General features: G+C 48.1%; 1 protein-coding gene across 4 annotated transcripts in view; it reads right to left on the bottom strand.

Annotated features, from left to right (window-relative positions):
• Positions 1 to 1,082: 1,082 nt before the first annotated feature.
• The window catches only part of LOC147616178 (uncharacterized), a 140,945-nt gene continuing 119,558 nt past the window's right edge, over positions 1,083 to 22,469 (bottom strand). For all 4 annotated transcript variants that reach the window (XM_086778819.1, XM_086778817.1, XM_086778818.1 and 1 more), the window contains 6 exons: positions 4,652 to 4,779; positions 4,130 to 4,328; positions 3,708 to 3,894; positions 3,467 to 3,522; positions 3,109 to 3,192; positions 1,083 to 1,499 (listed from right to left, as the gene is read on the bottom strand). In XM_086778819.1, coding sequence (XP_086634945.1) covers positions 1,332 to 1,499; positions 3,109 to 3,192; positions 3,467 to 3,522; positions 3,708 to 3,894; positions 4,130 to 4,328; positions 4,652 to 4,779 — 822 coding nt within the window. In that variant the 3' untranslated portion in view covers positions 1,083 to 1,331. The remainder of the gene's footprint in view (positions 1,500 to 3,108; positions 3,193 to 3,466; positions 3,523 to 3,707; positions 3,895 to 4,129; positions 4,329 to 4,651; positions 4,780 to 22,469) is intronic.

The following is a 22,469-nucleotide window of genomic DNA, read 5'->3' as shown; positions in this document are numbered from 1 at the left end:
TAGGAAAATCCTATTACTTTGGGAATTTTCTTTTCAATATACTTTTTGGTATATCTTCAACATACGAAATCCAAACTTGTCGGAGAATGTAGATTTAGAACCTACTCTTCACAAGAACTTTCTAACGATATGTCAGATGAGCTGGTTTTGACAAAAGCTTAGAAGGGTTCACTGTGCCCCCATTTTTTCTCTCTTGCAAAATGGAAATTGAAAAATTTTCAAACTCCCTTATAAGGTCTTCAGTCAAAAATTGCTCATAGCATGATAACTAGGTTGATATAGAATGACGTGACAGTGACCTTTGTAGACAAGCAAGGGTGATTTTGTCAACTACTAAGCCCATTTTGTGCATTTCGATTGCAATTATCTTGCAAAAATTTCAAGGACTGGTCCAAACAAACATGTGATACTTCAAAAATTTTTGCAATTATCTTGCAAAAATTTCAAGGACTGGTCCAAACAAACATGTGATACTTCAAAAAAAACACATCAAAATTCAGTACACTGAGTCCTGGCACCTTCATCTCTAAATCAAAACTGTCAAAATACACAATTGGTGTTTTGTATCATTGGAATTTGAATAATTAGGCAAAGTCTTGCCCAATGAATTCCCTTGACCTTGGATTAAGTATATCCTCCTTCAATTCCCACTTAGGCAAGGTCTTGCCCAATGCGTTCCCTTCACCTTGGATTAAGTATATCCTCCTTCAAATCCCACTTATTTTATGAAGTCTTAGTGGTAGCAACCTTTTTTTTTAAAGGTCTTATTCCATTTCTAGTCACACACGAAAATTTCACACACACACACACCATACTAACCACACACACACCCGAGTGCCACAAGGGGTTTCCACCCTTTTCAGATATTAGCCACTTTATAGGCCATGGACAAGCTGCGGGATGAACCCCACAAGTCTTAGTGGTAGCACCTTTTCATTTGCAATATCTCACACTTAGCTTGGCCTCTTATCGTCCCTAAAACTCTTGGCCTTCTAACATTCATACTATAGATTGATTACTTCTTTGAAACCCTTACATTCTTTATCCCCTATCACTTACTATGAACAATCAGGTCAATTAGATGCTTTAACAGTACAAGTTTTAATCAAGAAAGTTTTCGTTCACGAAAAGTACTCATCTTTAGTCAAGAACCTTTCCCATACCTTACCGATGAAAAAAAAAGGGGGGGAGGGGGGGGGGGGGGGAAGTGGTACTGTCCCATCCTACAAGAATGTGCATTTGAATGAGGAAAAAGCATTTTCAAAATATACCACACTGCAGCTCATGTTTACTGAAGCAGATTGTTTTTTGATGCAATGCTCTGGATCACTTTAGTACCCATCCCATGAGAGGGAAATGGTATGCAATGGGAGCCACTGCTGTAGGAGTGCCATGGTAACTGCATGATTAGCTCTTCCATAAGCTTGTGAAAATCCATACACATGAATGACACGTTCTTTCAACTGATGTTCTATTCGCCCACCACCCAACACTTGCACCTGCCACGCAGTCAAATCCAATCTCATCATCAGACAGAATATAGAACATCATGCCTTCAAAAACCTCTGAAAATCTTTTCCTTGGCCAAATAATCCCCTAGTTAAAACCTTGGTAACACATTGCCATGAGTCTACAGCCAGCCCGAGCTAAAACCTTAGTAACACACTGTCATGACTGCAGACAGCACAAAACCGACTGACTGCAGCTAACTCCTATGTGAATTCAGCATTCAAATCTCCACTATGTAAGTGTCAGTGAACATTGCCTGTGTGCAGTTACCAAAGCATGTGCTTGGAATGATGACAACAAGTTAGCCTTTTCCCTTCTTATTGATAGGAAACAGCTGTCGTTCGCTCAAATCAAATTTGGATCCCATATTGCATGGCTGTATATGCCATCCTCTCTGGCGCCACTATCGTTTAAAAGCTGAGTGTGCATTTAGTTTGGCTACATGCTGAGCTATTTCAGCACTAGCAAGCAAGCGACACTGGGTTGACTGCAAGATAACATCAATCAGCTGCCAATCTATAGGATCTGTAAATAGTACATACATACATACATATATATATATGTGTGTGTGTGTGTGTGTGTGTGTGTGTGTGTAAAGATCTCCTATTTTTTATCTCTCAGATTTCCTGCACACAGGTTCTACAAGTTTTTCTGGATGTTTGGCACCTTATCAGCTTCTTTGTCACAGTATTCTCTTTTCTTCCATTGAATCAGATACTGGGCCTTATGGACCCTCTGGCTACAGCGAAATCATACATATCTGAATTCACCCCTTCAGCACCCTTATGAGTTCTTCCGAGCCTCGTTGCGGCAGTCCTTATATGATGCTGTGCATGAGGGAGATTTGGATGTTTCTTGTGTTCAGCTTTTCTTTTACTGTTTCTGATGGATAGGGCATAGGCTCTTTTCTTGAGCACTGCCCTGCTCTTGCATAGAACTTTTTTTACTGCTGTTTTTAAGTTCTAGGGTTTAGACATCCTCCTGATGTCAAACCCTTTTGTACATTTATGATATAATGCAATTTCAACTAGTTTTACAAAAAAAAAAAAAGTGTGTGTGTGTGTGTGTGTGTGTGTGTGTACATGCACACATACTTATGTATGTATATAAGCATTCATTCATACATAAAGCATCAGCTGTATGCAAGTTGATGTACAAAAAGGTAACTAAAAGAGCTGGACAAGCTCTACATACTTCAGCATATTGACGTAATTAAGCGTTCCTGCTACTAGGTCATCATCATGATCGCCATCATTGTCATTTTGTTATTGGATTAACAACATCCACCATCCTCACAATCTTTGCCCCTTATGTTCATCAAGTATTTACATCTAGCTTTTAAAGAATGTAATTAATCTAGCTTCTCAACGTAGACTGTTGTGTCTATCAACTATTTACATCTAGCTTTAAAGACTATAATTTATCTAGGTCCTTAACATTTAAAACACATGCATGTGCCTTTCTTACAAGTGGCATATCTCTTAGGTTGTAGCTTATTAGAACACAAAACATGAGAGACTTCAGAGTGAATTTCAACAGAATATCAAAATTTTTGCTTGATTAACAAAAGTTGCCTAGGCATAAGATGTAATATAATACCTGAAGCTCCATGTTCTTGAGTTTCTCCTTAGTGTTATTAAAGATGTCTGCATGATATGCCATTCTTTTATTGCCTCGTACTACCTACAAAAATCATGTGAATTCCATTAAAGGGGGGTGCATGTTTTTGCCTTTTTTTTTAAAACCCTACCTTCTTGTATCAAAAGGACAGAAGGGCATACGGGGTCAATGTAGTAAAATCATTGCATGGGTGAATAGAATAAACACCAATGGTTGGCACGAGTGCACCACCGTTGAGAAGCACATGGACACACACGGTAAGATGGTCCCCCCAACACACACACCCCGGCCCAAATCTTCAGTGCATTGTCATAAAAATAATGGTAGAGAACTTTACCAATTTCTGGTTCCCACAACCATCACACACACGAATAAGCACATACTTGAAAACACCTGCACGGCCCAAGGGAAAAAAATGGTAAATAAAAGATTTTTCTAACATGTGCCATCAATCTTGAATCCTCGACGAATGTCCCAAGTACCCCTATAAAAACACAGAAAATTGACTTGCATGCTTTCTTCTCAAAGCCTGTGAAGTTCCCTTTGAATTTAAGAGTTTTCTTTTGTTGGGCACATACCTTCATCAATCTCCACAGTAGCAATTTGGTTGCCTGCCCACTCTGTTTCCTTATGATGGGCGACCCACTGTTGCATGAGAAAATGTGCAATCGCATGCTTCCCAGGAACACTAAACATGGCAGTACCAGGAGATGGAGTTTCTTGGAGGACTGCTCGTAGGAAGCTTCTGTGTATCCATCTGGCATCCTATAAAAAAACAAGATTAGGACACCCACTCATCTACGTTCTCGCTCCCCACTCAGGCTGCTGCAAAGATGAGGCACCAAGCAAGCATTACGATCAAGATAAATCCACAAATTAGGCACTAAAAAGGGTTCAAATTGAGGTACATGCGAACAACCAAGAGGGCCAATAAAATACAAGTCGAATGCACCCTGACGAAAATGAAAAATTACAAAGCAAAGAATAGTCAGCTTCATACTTCAAGCTCTTTTGTGTCTACTTCAATTGTTGGAAGGCTTTTCCTCTGTATCAACTTGCGGAGACTCTCATTACCAACAGGCACCACGTTGTCAACTTGATCAAGATTCAAACATGAAGAATCGAGCTTTTCTTTTGCCTCGGCAATAAAACCAACCATTAGAGATGACGGAAATGGCCAGGGTTGGCTCGCAATATACCTAATTAGAAAGAAAAAGTGAATCATTCAACAGCACAAGTATCGTCTTCGTATGCCTCTGCATGCACGCACACACACATTCATGTGCGTGAGCAGTACACTATATGATACATTTCAAGCAAAAGGTTAGAGTACCATAGCAATCATTGCATATATACCTAGATGAACCTAGGAACATGCCCAAATTCACCTTTTAGGAACAGCATAGTTCACTTTCTTTCTTACCAATGAATCAAATTGTAAACATGCAATCCAATTGTACACATGCACCAACCCTCAAAGCACATCTCATACCAGAGAGTTCCAAATAGGTGTCCCACTCACTTGATAGTTTTGAACTCCAACTCGATCCCAGCCTCTTCTTGTACCTCCCTCCCAACAGCTGTTTCAAATGTCTCTCCAACCTCGACAAATCCTGCCAATAAAGAGTAGCGGCCTTGATCCCATCTGCTCTGCTCACAAAAAGTAAGTTATGTTCTCTCTCTCTCTCTCTCTCTCCCTCTCTCTCCCGCATCCCCTCCCCCACTCATTGTACTTATTGCACACCCAGATTCAGCTTTTTAGTTCAGTACTTTTTCATTTTGTTGGGATGACAGAGGATACCCCACACAGGTACACTGATTTGTCTCATAGGCCGAGTTCGGTCTTTTGGAAGACGTTAATAAAATCTTTCTTTATGCAGGATTGTTTGAGAAGCACTCTTCACTACATCAGTTGATGGAGGCCTCGGACCAGTGACAGCTTGGCAGACTACTACTAGAGCTTCATAGTTCTCCAGAGAGACTCCTCCAGACACCCGCTCCCACTAGGGGTGGGAGACAGTCCCAGCTCACAGATTTCTTCCAGAGAGCTATGCCAGTGCCAGTTGATGTACCACGTGGGGTGACCGCACAGAGAGCAGAGGAATTGAGAGCCAGGAGGAGACCTAGACAGACTGGACACAGAGCACCCGACTCCGTCACCGAGAGATAGCAGCTATCCGGATGAGACGCCAGATGGAGACAGGAGAGGCTAGCTCGCTTTCATTCAGACTCAGGGTACATGTTCATTGAACCCCCCACCCTATTTCATCCATTTCTTCTCTTTCTCTCCCACATATTTACTTGCTCCTTTCAAACATTCCCTCCCTCTACAATGGGAGGGTCTGTAGATGACAAAATCAGCCAGCTTGATCATATCCTTAGGGATCTTATCAAGGACCAGAAGAAGACATTGGACAGCACCATCACCGCCAACAAGAAGGACTTATTGATGCGCATGGGGAAGCTGGAGGCCAAAGCGGAAATATGGAAGGAAGAGAAGCTTACCATGCAAGAGGAGTGGCAGAAGGAAAAGCTCGCCATGCAGGAGGAAATCAACCTTTTGAAGGGTGAAGTGGCATCCTTACGCGATCGTCCACGGGAGGAAGGAGAGACTCTTGAGGTGGACGAAGAGGCAATCAAAGAAGAGATCACCAAAACCCTCACCCACACAATCGAGGGGAAAATGGAGGCGGCCCGCGAAGGATGGGTAGAAGTGATGAAGAAGAACATCAAAAAGGAGGTGCAAGAAGCTGTACAAGTGATGAAGAAGAACATTAAGGAGGAGGTACAAGAAGATGTACACATGATGCAGTCTACTCTTGATGAAGAGAAGATGCGACGGATCCGGCGCCTCAACATCCGAGTCACAGGGATACCAGAGAGCACTGCCTCCACGCCCGAGATTGACGGGTAGAACCTATGTACCAAGTTGGGACTAAAGGAGGATGAGCTGCTCCCGTTTACTAGAGTATGGAGGACAACCCCAAAAGACTCCACCAAAGGCAAGGCCTTAGTGCTACAGTTCCCGGATGAGGAGAGTAGGATGGGCTTTATGAGAAGACGGGCTATCTTGAGGAGCTTGCCACGGGACCCCATCTACTTCGATGATGACCTCACGTGGATGCAGCTGGAGCACAGAAGATTATGCATGCCGAAGATCAAGGCGGCACGCAAAGAAGGGAAGAAGGCACATTATAGGGATGGTCACATCTACATTGATGGGAAGAGGGTCAAATAGCGCCATCTGGCCTATGAGACACGGAGGAAACAACATGAAGACAAAGAGATACACATAGTAGTCTGGAACTGTAATGGAGTCCTATGGACACATCCAGGGAGACTTGAGGAGGTGATGGAGGGCAGGGATATCATCTTGATGACAGAGACACATGAGAGCCCGGAGAGGGGCTTACCACGGGTTGAGGGTTATCAGTGGGAGTCAGCTCACCGACGGGGGATGAGACAGGCCACCTCCCAAGGTTCAGGAGGTATTGCATCGCTTTTCAGACATGGGTTACATGAGCATGTTCTAATCGTAGCATGAGACTCGGAATTAGCTTACGCCTCTCGGAGACCAGATGGATTTATATCGCCCTTTGCTACTTTCCTCCGAAGGGGTCGTGGTTTGCCACCACCGAGGAGCCGGGTGGAGGAGAGGCTAGTGAGTCTCCATACTCTGTCTTATCTGAGGAGATCTTACCCTATTGGACACTGGGAGAAGTCTTCTTGATGGGGGACTTCAATGCACGGACTCAGAGCAGACAGTGCGAGATCTATGACTTTGATAGTGGACTATGTGGGGGATCCCGGGAGGCAGTAGATATGGTGTCTCACTTCACCGTACCACCATGCCCCATTGGGGCGGATCATACATACCTATCCCTCACTTTGAGGAGCTTATTGGAGACCCACCCACCCATCATACAACCACCATGCACTATTTTCCACTTCACTCAGGACCTAGCCGATGTGTACGACTATCATGATCAGCTATTTGCCTTAGACCCATCGGCACCCATGGCTATGCTCACCTCCCAGCTCTCACATGTACTGCACTCCGCAGCCACGAGGAGTTTCCCATACCACATACAGACAGGACAGCCACCTACATCTGGGAGCATGTCCCAGAACCGATGGTATGATGATGAGTGCAGAAACCTTTACCGCAGTCTCCGAGTGCAGAGGACTCGCGAGGAGATCACCCAGAGACAGGCAGGCAGGAGGATGCATACTCTCACCCGCCGTAAGTGGCGAGCTTATGAGGAGGCTCAATACTGGGACACATATCACATGCTCATGAGCAGAGAGGCCATAGTTTTGTGCCACGAGAGATAGAGAGACAGAGAGAGAAAGAAAGAAAGATATATTAATCTTCTACTAAAGACCCAATGGGCCTATGAGACCAACATGATACAATAATGTCCATGGCATATCTCATCATGGAACGGAAACTAAAATAAAACAAATGAAAACTATCTCCCTCAAGTGACACAAAATTGTCCATGGAAATCTCATCATAGAATACCAGAGGCATCAGACCTGAGAGAAGCATCAACCCCCTAAAAATGGTATACCACTCTCCAAAATATCAAGCATGGGGCTAATGAGTATGGTCGAGAGGTCTCCCTCAGCTAGGTCACGTGGAAAGGTGGCTCGATGGTGATGGAGCATGTCCTGGATCTAGAGCTCATGAGGGGGGCGGGGCCGTCCGGCACACTAGGATATAGTGGCCCAGTCTGAGGTAACTCCCCTCGGTTTAGGTGGGTCCATAGCAGCCTGAGGTGGGTCCATGGGATTCACTGTATGGGTGTCCTCCTCATCCTAGGTCAGGAAAAACCTAGTGATGGTTGGCTTGTGAGAGAGGGGTCAAGGTGACTAGGGCTGAAGCTCTCTCAAGCAAGTGTCCCTGTGTCTACAAAGCTTGAGCAGGAAAAGCCCTAGGCCATGGTTGCTCAGGAAGTCAATGATCCTCAAAAGTGGGCTGAATGTCTTATGGAACAGATACTGAAACCTCCCGCGGATCTCATAATATATTGGGCAGCAACATATGTAATGCTCCTCTATCTCAAACTCTACGTGGCATAATCGATAAATCCTCTCCTCCTTGAGTCTCCATATTAACTCCCCGACTCTGAAGATCCTATCTCCTTGTCTCCACCCTGAGGCTGTGGGGGGATGAAACCCGTATTTGGCCAATCCCAATCTGCATGGCCTGGGACATGTGAACATTGGTTGCTAGATAAAGCCATCCTCATTGAGCGTAAGGAAGTGATCTCTGTTTGGTGGGAGCTCCAAAGGTGTGATCCATGTGCAGTGGGTGTAGAGGCTGAGAAGATCTAACCCATGATCTGGCGAAGTGAGGGATGTCCACTAAAGATGGTGCTGTATCTCTCTCTAATGACACTATATGCTTTGCATCTGCATACATAATGCTCCTCACTCTCAACCTCCTCCCCTGGCATAGTCTGCATATCCTCTCTGCTTTGGGAATCCGTGCTGCCCTACTTGCCTCAATCTCAAGCTCGTGTGATGACACTCTGAGCTGGCCAATCGCCACTCGGGCACTGTGAGGCATGTACACATCCATATATCCGGGTCGCTAAATGAATCCATCCGCTAAGATACGCATAAACTGATCTCTGTAGTATAGCATCTTCGGCGGTAGAGGCTGACTGGCTGTATCGCTGCCATAAATCCTACCGAAGGACTCTGTTCCTCTCATTGTGAGAGAGCTGGATGTGTGGTGCATGTATATCATACTAGAAACGTGGCAGGTGATCTATGTGGAGACCATGCTGAGTGAGCCACTGTATCATCTATGAATACCATGATCTCCTATCTCCACTCTCTGGGAGCTGCGTGGACGCCTCAAAAGCTCTATGTGAGAGTCGATCTGATGGCATATCTCTGATCCTTTGTATGAAGCAGATCGTCTGGAAGAGGGCCTCTACTAGCATAGGAGGTGCAGCAAACTCCGCTCGGACAATGTCATGTGGGATGGAGGGTTTGCTGCGGATCATCCGTGAGAGCATGAGAATCTGAGGTCTCTCTATCTGAGACCATGTGGACGTGGCGAGCCCACGCGCCCATACTACTGCAACATACATCAAAGCATGGGTGACTAGTGTGTCAAAAAACCACCCCTTCGTGCGGGGCTCTTGGAAGTGTGCCAGGTGACATTGTCTCTCTAGCATGGCCAAAGTTGCATACCCTCGTGTGAGTCTACCCCTGGCTGCCTGTGCCATAGTAAATCTTCCTGGCGGAGTCACGAATGTAATCCCCAAGTACACATATGAGTCTGCCACCTCTACCTGTCCTCCTGCTAGTGTCTGTCGTGTAACCGGCCCTGAGGTGTGGAAAATCATGACCATGGTTTTCCCAAGGTTCATTGTAAGTCCCCTCTCTGTGCAGAAGTCATCGAGTGCATGGAGATGATGCTGTAGTCCCATCTGCAACTCACAAACCAAAATGATATCATCTGCATATAGCATAATGTGCACTGTGGTACCTCAAATGTCTACCCCGTCCCAAACACCGTGAACAACGAAGTCAGCCACCTTATCAATGTATAGCCCAAATAGTGTAGGAGAGAGTGGGCATCCTTGCTTCACACCTATGGTGCTAGCAATAACATCAAATAGCCCCCGGGGCATCGTATGCGCCCGATGACCTGCTCATATAAAGCATAGATGCCCCAGACCATCTCTGATGGGATCCCCAATGACTGGAGGCGCTAGAAGAGTCTTTCCCGTGGCACCGTGTCAAATGCTTTGCGGAAATCCACAAAGCAGCAGTATAATCTCCTCTCCCGCGCCCTAGCCTGACAAATCAAACATCTCAGAGTGAATATATGGTCAATAGTGGAGAAAGCTCGTTGGAATCCAGCCTGCCCTAGCGCTCGCAGTCCCTCCTTCTCTGCATATGAGCTCAACTCTGCCTCGAGCACTACGCCATAAAGTTTGGCCAATGTATGACCAATCATGATAGTCCTGTAGTTGCTGGGGTCTAGCATGTCTCCCGCTTTGTGGAGAGGCACGATAGTGTGCATAGTCCATTCAACTGGTAGGCTCTCCACTAGTGCCCTATTAAAGAGGTGAGCAACAAAGGGTGCCAGTGCGTTAGCTGCATAAATAAGATGCTCACTCTCTATACTTGTGTGGTCAGCCGATCTCCCATGCTGTAACCGGTGGATAGCTCTCTCTACCATCGAGGCAATAAAGAAAGTAGAGGTGGTGGTAGGGCGGGGCTCCTGTGAATGTGGTATGGGCGGTTGGTAAGGGATATGGTACAGGCTCTTTGAATATGTGTGCCATGTGTGTGGATCCGCAATTGGGGTACGAGGGCGAGGCTCTCTCATCTTGCGCCATGCAGTGGTGGCTGTATCTCTGCTCATGAGAAGGTGGTACATATCCCAGTACTGTGCCTCCTCATATGCACGCCTCTTAAGGCATGTGAGGGTCTGTATCTGTCGGCTCGCCTCTCTGTGCAATGGTCCCCGATGCTCTCTGGGCACGGAGGTGTCAGTATAGCTCTCTGCAATCATCATCATACCACCGATTCTGGGGCATGCTCCCAGATCTATCTGTGTGCGCGATGTGTGTATGGTGGGGGAAGCTGCGGGTGGCGGCCGTATGTAGTAGAGATGACATCTGAGTGGTGAGTGTGTCTAGGGGTGATAGGGGATCCATCTGGAGTAGCCCGTCATATACATGATGCTCATATATGTGTGCCAGGTCATGGGTGAAGTAGAAATTGGTATGCCATGCATGTGTGGGTTGTGTGGGTGCTGGTGTGGAGCTCGCCAGTGATAGCAAGAGGTACGTGTGATCCGCACCAGTAGGACAGGGGGGGGATGGTGAAAGATGTCACTACCTGTGTGGTCTCCATGGACCCCATGATGTAGTCCACTATGCTACCTCCACCTGACCGTGGAAAGCATGCCAGTGGTCCTGAATCCTGCCACTGTCTCATCCCGCTATAAATAACGAGATGGTGTCGGGCTCCCAACTCAAGTAGGTGATGACCATATCTAGTGTTATCCGGACCCATGTCCTCTGACACCCTGCAAGCTCCCGTGTCCTCCACCTCGTGTGTGCATCACCTCGGGGTGCTCGAAATCATAAATGTCGCACTGTCGGCTCTGTGTCCGTGCATTGAAGTCCCCCATAAGGAGGACTTCCCCCAGGTTGGAGTAGTGTATGATTTTATCTGAAAGCATATGGTGACTCTCCTAATGGCCCTGTGTCCTCCTTCGCCTCTCTACTCTCCTCCTCTGCTGTCATGGCATATCTCGATCCTCTAGGAGAGAAGTAGCATAGAGCCATGTATAACACCCTGTCTGCCGAGAGCTGCAGTCTGATCCACATGTATCTAGCCTCTTGGTCACGTGCTACCACCCGTAGGCACCCATGTAGCTCTCGCCTGAAGAGTACCGCTATACCTCCAGATCCTCTCGATGTGCTCTGTCATGTGGTCCCCCTGTGTGTAGACTCCCACTGATAACCGTCTACTTTGGGTAGCCCCCTCTCTAGGCTCTGGTGTGTCTCTGTAGGAAGTAGTATGATGTCCCGTCCCTCCATGACCTCCTCCATCCTCCCAGGATGTGTCCAAAGTGCTCCATTGCAGTTCCAAACTGCTATGTGTATCTGTGAATCTGGATCCTCCATAGCCGATGTCCCATAGGCCGCCTGGCGCTAATCGGTGGCCTTGCCGTCGATGATGACTCGACCATCGCGATAGAATGCTCGAGAGAAATCAAATGAAATGAAATGTTATATTAACGTCTTCAAAAGGCCAAAGTGACCTATGAGACCAAAGTTACAACCATGTGACATCTGATACACTGTCTGGAAAAGAAAAGAAAGAACTGAAGGTAAGTATCTAGCCCTACAATACATCAGTAGGGAGCATCCGGAAGCACCAACTAGGGAGAGTGGGAAGCTAATGTTACTAGTCAAAATGGGGTACATGAGTACATGGATACCTGAATACATGAATATGGGGAGGTACAAAAGTGACACTGAGTACAACAGTATATGGCTAGAGTGGTAATCATCCTAGGAGCTCTAGCATGGGTCTCTGTCGGATGGCCTGGATATCTGCCATAGTGAGATGCGTGGTCAGACGAGCCCGATACCTCGAAATGATGCTCTGAATCCTCCGGTGTATGCACCATCTCCGATGTGAGGATCCGCGAACCCTCAGCGTTTGGATCTGCCCAACAAGTTAACTCTCTCAACAAAGTCTTACGGGGTGCCTGTTGCTGGGCTGTCAGCTGTGTGTCCTTCCAGGTAGTCCCTCTAAAGAACTCAGTAATCTATCTCTGTGTGGACTCCCTGCCAATCGGGCGTCTGCTCCTGATAATGGACTGGGGGTGTAATATGCGTAGGGTATACAAGAATGCAATGCAGATCTGTCTAGCTCTAACCATTACCATAATGGGGGTGTAATATGTGATACAAAGGCGATGGCGAGGCAAAAATACCTCGGAGCATGATCTCCGGGTGTGAGTGTAAGTGAGCCAGCCGCTCTTGGATATGGTGCTGATGTCGAGCCCGTATCTTGGTGAACTCCCTATGCTGTAGTTTGGGAGTATGGTAGCCTGGTGCTCTCGGTCTCCGTCTGGCTCGGAGGTCCGCAGCGCGCTGAAGTGTAACCCCCTCCTGTGTCAGGGTAGGCACTGGGATAGATCTCTGGAAGAAATCAGTGGGCTGGAGCTGTCGCCCACCTCTGCCTCTTGTATGAGTCCGTATCAGTGTCTCTCTGTGGCGCTATCTCTAACAAGAACTGGCCAAATCTGCGCTAGTCTGCAGACTCCATGATCTGTCGGAGTGAGGGATGTCCACTGAAGATGGTGGTATATCTCTCTCTAATGACACTATATGCTTTGCATCTGCATACATAATGTTCCTCACTCTCAACCTCCTCGTGGCATAGTTTGCATATCCTCTCTGCTTTGGGGATCCGTGCTGCCCTACCTGCCTCAATCTCAAGCTCGTGTGATGACACTCTGAGCTGGCCAATCGCCACTCGGGCACTGTGAGGCATGTACACATAAACTGATCTCTGTAGTATAGCATCTTTGGCGGTAGAGGCTGACTGGGTGCAATCCAAGTCTCTTGAGTGTATCGCTGCCATAAATCTTGCCGAAGGATTCTATTCCTCTCACTGTGAGAGAGCTGGATCTGTGGTGCATGTATATCATACTGGAAAGGTGGCAGGTGATCTATGTCGAGACCATGCTAAGTCAGCCACTGTATCATCTGTGAATACCATGATCTCCTATCTCCACTCTCTGCGAGCTGCCTGGACGCCTCAAAAGCTCTATGTGAGAGTCCATCTGATGGCATATCTCCGATCCTCTGTATGAAGCAGATCGTCTGGAAGAGGGCCTCTACTAGCATAGGAGGTGCAGCAAACTCCGTCTGGACAATGTCATGTGGGACGGAGGGTTTCCTACGGATCATCCGTGAGAGCATGACAATCTCAGGCCTCTCTATCTGAGACCATGTGGAGGTGGTGAGCCCAGTGCCCATACTGCTGCAGCATACATCAAAGCATGGGTGACTAGTGTGTCAAAAAACCACCCCTTTGCGCGGGGCTCCTGGAAGTGTGCCTAGTGACACTCTCTCTCTAGCAAGGCTAGAGCTGCATACCCTCGTGTGAGTCTATCCCTGGCTGCCTGTGCCATAGTAAATCTTCTTGGCAGAGTCGTAAATGTAATCCCCAAGTACACATGAGTCTACCACCTCTACCTGTCCTCGTGCTAGTGTGAAGATGGCCTGTCATCGAACCGGCCTTGAGGTGTGGAAAATCATGGCCTTGGTTTTACCAAGGTTCACTGTAAGCCCCCTCCGTGTGCAAAAGTCATCGAGTGCATGGAGATGGTGCTGTAGTCCCATCCGCGACTCAGAGACCAGAATAATATCATCTGCATATAGCATAATGTGGACTGTGGTACCTGAGATGTTTACCCCGCCACCACATCGATGTATAGCAGAAATAGTGTAGGAGAGAGTGGGCATCCTTGCTTCACACCTATGGTGCTACCACTAACATCAGATAGCCCCCTGGGGCATCGTATGCACCCGATGACCTGCTCATATAAAGCATAGATGCCCCAAATCATCTCTGATGGGATCCCCAATGACTATAGGCGCTGGAAGAGTCTCTCTCTTGGCACCGTGTCAAATGCTTTGTGGAAATCCACAAAGCAGCAGTATAATCTCTTCTCCCGTGCCCTAGCCTGGTCAATCAAACATCTCAGAGTGAATATATGGTCAATAGTGGAGAAAGCTCGTCGGAATCCAGCCTGCACTGGTGCTCAGGGTCCCTCCTTCTCTGCATATGAGCTCAACTTTCCCTCAAGCACTGCGCGATGGTAGGGCGGGACTCCTATGGCTGTGGTATGGGCGGCTGCTGAGGGATATGGTAGAGGCTCTTTGCATATGTGTGACGTGTGTGGATCCTCAATCAAGGTACGAGGGCGAGGCTCTCTCATCCTGCGCCATGGAGTGGCTGCATCTCTGCTCATGAGTAGGTGGTATATATCCCAGTACTGTGCTTCCTCATATGCACGCCTCTTACGGCGTGTGAGGGTCCTCATCTGTCAGCTCGCATGTCTCTGTGTAATGGTCCCGAGTGCTCTCTGGGCACGGAGGTGTCTATATAGCTCTCTACACTCATCATCATACCACCGATTCTGGGGCATGCTCCCAGATCTATCTGTGTGTGCAATGTGTGTATGATGGGGGAAGCTGCGGGTGGCAACCGTATATGTATTAGAGATGATAGCTAGGTGGTGAGTGTGTCTAGATGTGACAGGGGATCCATCTGGAATAGCCCCTCATATACATGATGCTGATATATGTCTGCCAAGTCATGGGTGAAGTAGAAAGTTGAATGCGATGCTTGTGTGGGCTGTGTGGGTGCTGGTGTGTAGCTCACCAATGACAGTAAGAGGTACGTGTGATCTGCACCAATAGGACAGGAAGGGGTGGTGAAAGATGTCACTGCCTGTGTGGTCTCCATGGACCCCATGATGTAGTACACTGTGCTACCCCCCTGATCGTGGAAAGCATGTTAGTGCTCCTGAATCCTGCCACTGTCTCATCCCGTTATAAATAACGAGATGGTGTCGGGCTCCTAGCTCAAGCAAGTGATGACCATATCTGGTGTTATCCGGCCCCATGTCCTCTGACACCCTGCAAGCTCCCGTGTCCTCCACCTCTAGTGTGTGCATCACCTCGGGGTGCTCGAAATCATAAATGTCGCACTGTCGGCTCTATGTCCGTGCATTGAAGTCCCCCATAAGGAGGACTTCCCCTAGGTTGGAGTAGTGTATGATCTCATCTGAAACGGCTGCATATGGTAACTCTCCCAATGGCCCTGTGTCCTCCTCCTCCCCTCTACTCTCCTCCTCTGTTGTCATGGCATATATCGATCCTCTAGGAGAGAAGTAGCATAGAGCAATGTATAACACCCTGTCTGCTGAGAGCTGCAGTCTAATCCACGTGTATCTAGCCTACTTGTCACGTGCTACCAACTATAGGCGCTCCTGCAGTTCTTGCTTGAAGAGTACCGCTATACCTCCAGATCCTCTCGATGTGCTCTACCGTGTCGTCCCCCCTGTATGTAAACTCCCACTGATAGCCCTCTACTTTGGGTAGCCCCCTCTCTGGGCGCTGGTGCGTCTCTGTAAGTAGTATGATGTCCCGTCCCTCCATGACCTCCTCCATCCTCCCAGGATGTGTCCAAAGTGCTCCATTGCAGTTCCAAACTGCTGTGTGTATCTCTGAATCTGGATCCTCCATAGCCGATGTCCCATTGGCCGCCTAGCGCTAATCGGTGGCCTTGCCATCGATGATGACACGGCCATCGCGATAGAATGCTCTCTTGCCCTCTTTCCGGGCCTGTAGGACTGTCGGCATGCATGTTTTCCTATGTTCTATCTGCATCCTTGTAAGGTCGTCATCCAAATAGATGGGATCTCCCTGTAACCCTCGTAGAATCACCCTCTTCCTCATGAAGGTGACACTCTCCGTCTCTCGTGCAAACTGGAAGATGAGGGCTCGCTTGCGTGTTGAGTCTTTCCCGGCTCTCCATGCTTTGGTGAAGGGGAGAGGGTCCTCTTCCCTGTAGCCGAGCTTCGTGCATAGAAGCTGTCCATCTTTCTCGGGAGTGGAGGCGGGTGTCTCGGCTATACCTGTGACTCGAATGTTGAGGCAGCGGGCATGCCTCATCTTCTCCTCCTCAGTGGTGGTGTGAATGATTTGGTATTCTTCCCTTTGAGTCTCCTCCATCACTTCTTTACGGATGTTCTTCTTCACCACTTCAACCCATCCTGACTGCTTGGCTTCGAGTTTTCCCTCCATGTCCTTTGTGATCTCCTTGGAGATCTCTTCTTTGATGGCCGTGAGAGTGTTGTCATTGATCTCCCCTTCTTCCTTCTCGGTGTTCTTGACGGCTACCAGTTCCACTTTCAATGCACTCACCTCCTCCTTGAGTGCCGTGTTCTCTTGTTCAAGGTCCATGACCCATGCTTCGAGGGCCATGATGTGCCGGTGTAATTTGGTCTCCACCTCATTGAGGTTGGAATCAGATGTCTTCTTGTTCTCCTTGATTAGTGCCTTCATTGCCGTCTCGAGGGCCTCGAGCTTCTCTTGGAGACCTGGAGCCATTCCTCGAGGTTACTCTGCAGCGCTTCCCACAGGCAGGGAGTAGCGAGGGAGAGAGAAAGAAAAAAAGAAAGAAAGATATATTAACGTCTACGAGAGGCCAAAGCCGGCCTATGAGACAAAAAATAATACAACTGTGTTCTTCCGGTCATCGGAAGAGAAGAAAGAAAAGAAAAAGTGTGCATGTGTCTGGACCAAAGTTACAACCATGAGACATCTGATACACTGTCTGCTGGAAAAGAAAAGAAAGAACTGAAGGTAAGTATCTAGCCCTACAATACATCACTAGGAAGAGAGAGAGAAAGAGAGAGGAGAGAGAGAAATGAAATGAAATGATATTTTAACGTCCTCAAAAGGCCAAAATGACCTATGAGACCAAAAAGGTTACAACAATTGGTGGATCTGATACAATGTCTGTGTAAGAAAAGCTAAAACAACTAAACAACTAACTGAAACTGAAACAACAACTATGGGGAAAAGTAAGGTACTAGGAGCTCCTAATGGATAACATTTGGGAAGGAAAACTCCAGTAACAAAGGTAAGCATCATATACATCACTATCCAAAGATGTCTCTCATGGGTCGATGGCGGATATCCTCAATGTCCTCCATGGTGAGTACTCTGACTGGACGTCTCCCATGCCGTGCTAGTATGGTCCTGATCCTCTGTTGTAGTCTCCACCGGTGTCGGGATGGGCCTCTCATCTTGAGGCGCTTCGACCGCCCCAGCTCTATAGCCCGATCAATCGGTGTACCTCTGGTGCGGCTATACTCTGGGCAGATTACAGACTTCTTTCGACCAGAGATTGAGCAGTCAGGCCAGCAAGCATTGTTGCTTATCCTAGAGTATAGCCGCACCAGAGGTACACTGATTGATCGGGCTATAGAGCTTGGGCCAGAGGATCAGGACCATACTAGCACGGCATGGGAAACGTCCAGTCAGAGTACTCACCATGGAGGACATTGAGGATATCTGCCATCGACTGATGAGAGTACTCACCATGGAGGACATTGAGGATATCTGCCATTGACCGATGAGAGACATCTTTGGATAGTGATGTATATGATGCTTACCTTTGTTGCTGGGGTTTTCGTACCTTACTTTTCCTCATAGTTGTTGTTTCAATTTCAGTTAGTTGTTTAGTTTTTTTAGCTTTTCTTACACAGACATTGTATCAGATCCACCAATTGTTGTAACCTTTTTGGTCTCATAGGTCATTTTGGACTTTTGAGGACATTAATATATCATTTCATTTCATTTCTCTCTCTCTCTCTCTCTCTCGGAGGCGAGATACATGTGGATTAGCTTACGCCTCTCAGCGACCAGATGGATTTATATCGCCCTTTGCTACTTTCCTCCGAAGGGGTCGCGGTTTGCCACCACCGAGGAACCGGGTGGAGGAGAGGCTAGTGAGTCTCCATACTCTGTCTTATCTGAGGAGATCTTACACTATTCAACATTGGGAGAAGTCTTCTTGATGGGGGACTTCAATGCACGGACTCAGAGCAGACAGTGCGAGATCTATGACTTTGAGGATCCCCTGAGACTAGAGCCGCTAGCTACAGAGGATACAGGGACCACTCGGATCTCCGCTGATGGAGGAGCTGACAGCACTGGATATGGGCAACATCTGCTGGAGCTTGGGGGCCGACACCATCTCGTTATTTATAATGGGATGACTCAGTGGCCAGATTCAGGTGGGTTGACTTGCTTTCCAGTGGGAGGCGGCAGTAGTACAGTGGATTATGTGATGGGATCCCAGGAGGCAGTAGATATGGTGTCTCACTTCACCGTACCACCATGCCCCATTGGGGCGGATCATACATACCTATCCCTCACTTTTAGGAGCTTATTGGAGACCCACCCACCCATCATACAGCCACCACGCACTATTTTTCACTTCACTCAGGACCTAGCCGAGGTGTACGACTATCATGTTCATGATCAGCTATTTGCCTTAGATCCGTCGGCACCCATGGCCATGCTTACCTCCCAGCTCTCACATGTACTTCACTCCGCAGCCGCGAGGAGTTTCCCATACCACATACAGACAGGACGGCCACCTACATCTGGGAGCATGTCCCAGAACCGATGGTACGATGATGAGTGCAGAAACCTTTACCGCAGTCTCCGAGTGCAGAGGGCTCGCGGGGAGATCACCCGGAGGCAGGCAGGCAGGAGGATGCATACTCTCACCCGCCGTAAGCGGCGAGCTTATGAGGAGGCTCAGTACTGGGACACATATCACATGCTCATGAGCAGAGATGCTGCTGCTGCTTGGAGGAGACTCAGAGAGCCCCGTCCTCCCACACCTATTGCCGATCCTCAGACCTGGCAGACATATGCAGAGAGACTTTATGATGTGCCTGCACAGCCCCCTATACCACAGCCCACAGAGCCATGCCCCACAGTCTCCACCTTCTTCACCCCACCTATGGTTAGGAGGGCCATAGGCCGACTCCAACATGGACGGGCGACAGATCATACAGGATTACAGGGAGAGCATCTCATCTATGCTATTGATACATTGGCACCATTTCTTGCTCATCTCTTCAACAGAGCTCTATCAGAGGGGTTTCCGGCTGAGTGGACGATGCACACTATTGTGCCGATCCATAAAGCGGGAGATGTACTAGACCCCGGGAACTACAGGACCATCATGATTGGCCATATATTGGCCAAACTATACGGGGCAGTTTTGGAGGCAGAGCTGAGCACTCATGCAGAGGTTGGAGGATTGAGAGCAGCAGGCCAGGCAGGCTTCCGTCGAGCCTTCTCGACCATCGACCACATTTTTACATTGAGGTGCCTGATTGATCAGGCCAAGGCACGGAGGCAACGGCTCTATTGTTGCTTTGTGGATTTCCGCAAGGCATTTGATACTGTGCCCAGAGAGCGCCTCTTTCGGCGACTACAGACACTACGCATACCTTCAGACATGATGTGGGGCATATACAGGCTATATGAGCAGGTCTTTGGGAGAGTCCGATGCCCAGGAGGCTTGTCCGACACAGTTGCTAGCACCATTGGTGTGAAGCAGGGGTGCCCGCTCTCCCCCACGCTCTTTGGGCTCTATATTGATGAGGTGGTCGACTACATCACACAGGGAGGAGGCTCTGGGGTTGAGCTATCAGGTATTACTGTCCATGTTATGCTTTATGCTGATGACATCATCTTGGTATCTGACACGCAGGTTGGGCTTCAAAGACACCTTGTGGCTCTTGATGACTTCTGCGCACAGCAGGGGCTCACAGTGAACCTTGGGAAAACCAAGGTTATGATCTTCCACACTTCACCCGCAGTCAGGAGCCACACTACTCTCACATTAGCAGGAGGGCGGATCGAGGTGGTGAGCTCTTATGTTTACCTTGGCATCACATTTACTAGCTCAGCTGGACGCTTCTCCATGGCTCAGGCAGTCCGAGACAGAGTGACCCGGGGGTATGCAGCTCTTGCTGGCCTTGAGCGTCAGTGTTATCAGGCACATTTTCAGGAACCCTGCACGAAGGGGTGGCTCTTTGATACATTAGTGACACCAGCCTTGATGTATGCAGCAGCGGTTTGGGCACCAGGGCTTGCAGCCTCCACATGGGTACAGCTGGAGAGACCACAGATCTTGATGCTCTCGAGGATGATACGCAGCAAACCATCCGTCCCGCACGACATTGTTCGAGCTGAGTTTGCTGCACCACCTATGGCAGTGGAGGCATTGTTCCAGACGATCTCCTTTATATACAGGATGAGGGAGATGCCCATGGAGAGATTATCCCGCCGAGCTTTTGAGGCATCCAGACAGCTGGCCGAGGCTGGACACACTGGATCTTGGTATGCACAGATGCTACAGTGGTTCTCACATCATGGTATAGACATTGAGCGGTTGCCACCTTTTCAGTATGATCAGTCTGCTCCACGGGGTTACCTCTCTCTCAATGAGAGGAACAGAGTGATGAGACAGGACATATGGCAGCACTACATACAGGAGACATGGACAGCACCAGAGAGCCCACTACCACCGAAGATGCTGTACTACAGAGACCACTTTATGAGCATCTCAGGGGATGGGTTTATACATCGACCGCGGTACATGGATGTATACATGCCACACAGCTCTCGCGTTGCTATTGGACAGCTACGAGTCTCATCACATCAGCTAGAGATAGAGGCTGGGAGAGCGGCACGGGTTCCTAGAGCTGAGCGGATATGCAGATTGTGCCGCGAGGAGGTGGAGACTGAGGATCACTTTGTATGTAGATGTAGAGCCCACCAGGGGGTCAGAGATAGATATGCAGGATTGTTTGAGGAGCACTCTTCACTACATCAGTTGATGGAGGCCTCGGACCAGCGACAGCTTGGCAGACTACTACGTTCTCGAGAGAGACTCCTCCAGACACCCGCTCCCACTAGGGGTGGGAGACAGTCCCAGCTCACAGATTTCTTCCAGAGAGCTATGCCAGTGCCAGCTGATGTACCTCGTGGGGTGACCGCACAGAGAGCAGAGGAATTGAGAGCCAGGAGGAGACCTAGACAGACTGGACATAGAGCACCCCGACTCCGTCACCGAGAGATAGCAGCTATCCGAATGAGACACCAGATGGAGACACAGGAGAGGCTAGCTCGCTTTCATTCAGACTCAGGGTACATGTTCATGCCATTCACAGCCTCAGCATCGGCGATGTATGATATCTTATATCCCTCTTATGGCACTGGATGGAGTTAGACATAGATCTGCATAGCATGCTTGTACCACCCCTTCAGCATATAGAGATGCATCTTGCCTTAGCACTCTATCCACATCCCCACCCCCCCTTACATTGTTTGTATATGGGCTCCACCGATCCATGATGATTCACAGTTGTATCCAGACACATGCACACTTTTTCTTTTGTTTCTTTTCTTCCGATGACCGGAAGAACAGAGTTGTATTATTTTTTGTCTCATAGGCCGACTTTGGCCTCTCGTAGACGTTAATATATCTTTCTTTCTTTCTTTCTTTCTCCCTCCCTCCCTACTAATGTATTGTAGGGCTAGATACTTACCTTCAGTTCTTTCTTTTCTTTTCCAGACAGTGTATCACATGTCTCATGGTTGTAACTTTGGTCTCATAGGTCACTTTGGCCTTTTGAAGACGTGAATATAACATTTCATTTCTCTCTCTCTCCCCCGCTACTCCCTGCCTGTGGGAAGCGCTGAGGAATGGCTCCAGGTCTCCAAGAGAAGCTCGAGGCCCTTGAGACGGCAATGAAGGCACTAATCAAGGAGAACAAGAAGACATCCGATTCCAACCTCAATGAGGTGGAGACCTGGAGCCATTCCTCGAGATTACTCGGCAGCACTTCCCACAGGCAGGGAGTAGCGAGGGAGAGAGAAAGAAGAAAGAAAGAAAGATATATTAACGTCTACGAGAGGCCAAAGTCGGCCTATGAGACAAAAAATAATACAACTGTGTTCTTCCGGTCATCGGAAGAAAAGAAAGAAAAGAAAAACTGTGCATCTGTCTGGATACAACTGTGAATCATCATGGATCGGTGGAGCCCATATACAAACAATATAAGGGGGGATGGGGATGTGGATGGAGTGCTAAGGCAAGATGCATCTCTATATGCTGAAGGGGTAGTACAAGCATGCTATGCAGATTTATGTCTAACTCCATCCAGTGCCATAAGA

The sequence above is a fragment of the Cibotium barometz genome, chromosome 39 (assembly GCF_041138505.1).
Source record: "Cibotium barometz isolate CiBa-2024 chromosome 39, ASM4113850v1, whole genome shotgun sequence".
NCBI lineage: Eukaryota > Viridiplantae > Streptophyta > Polypodiopsida > Cyatheales > Cibotiaceae > Cibotium > Cibotium barometz.
This window is presented reverse-complemented; position numbering and strand designations above follow the sequence as displayed.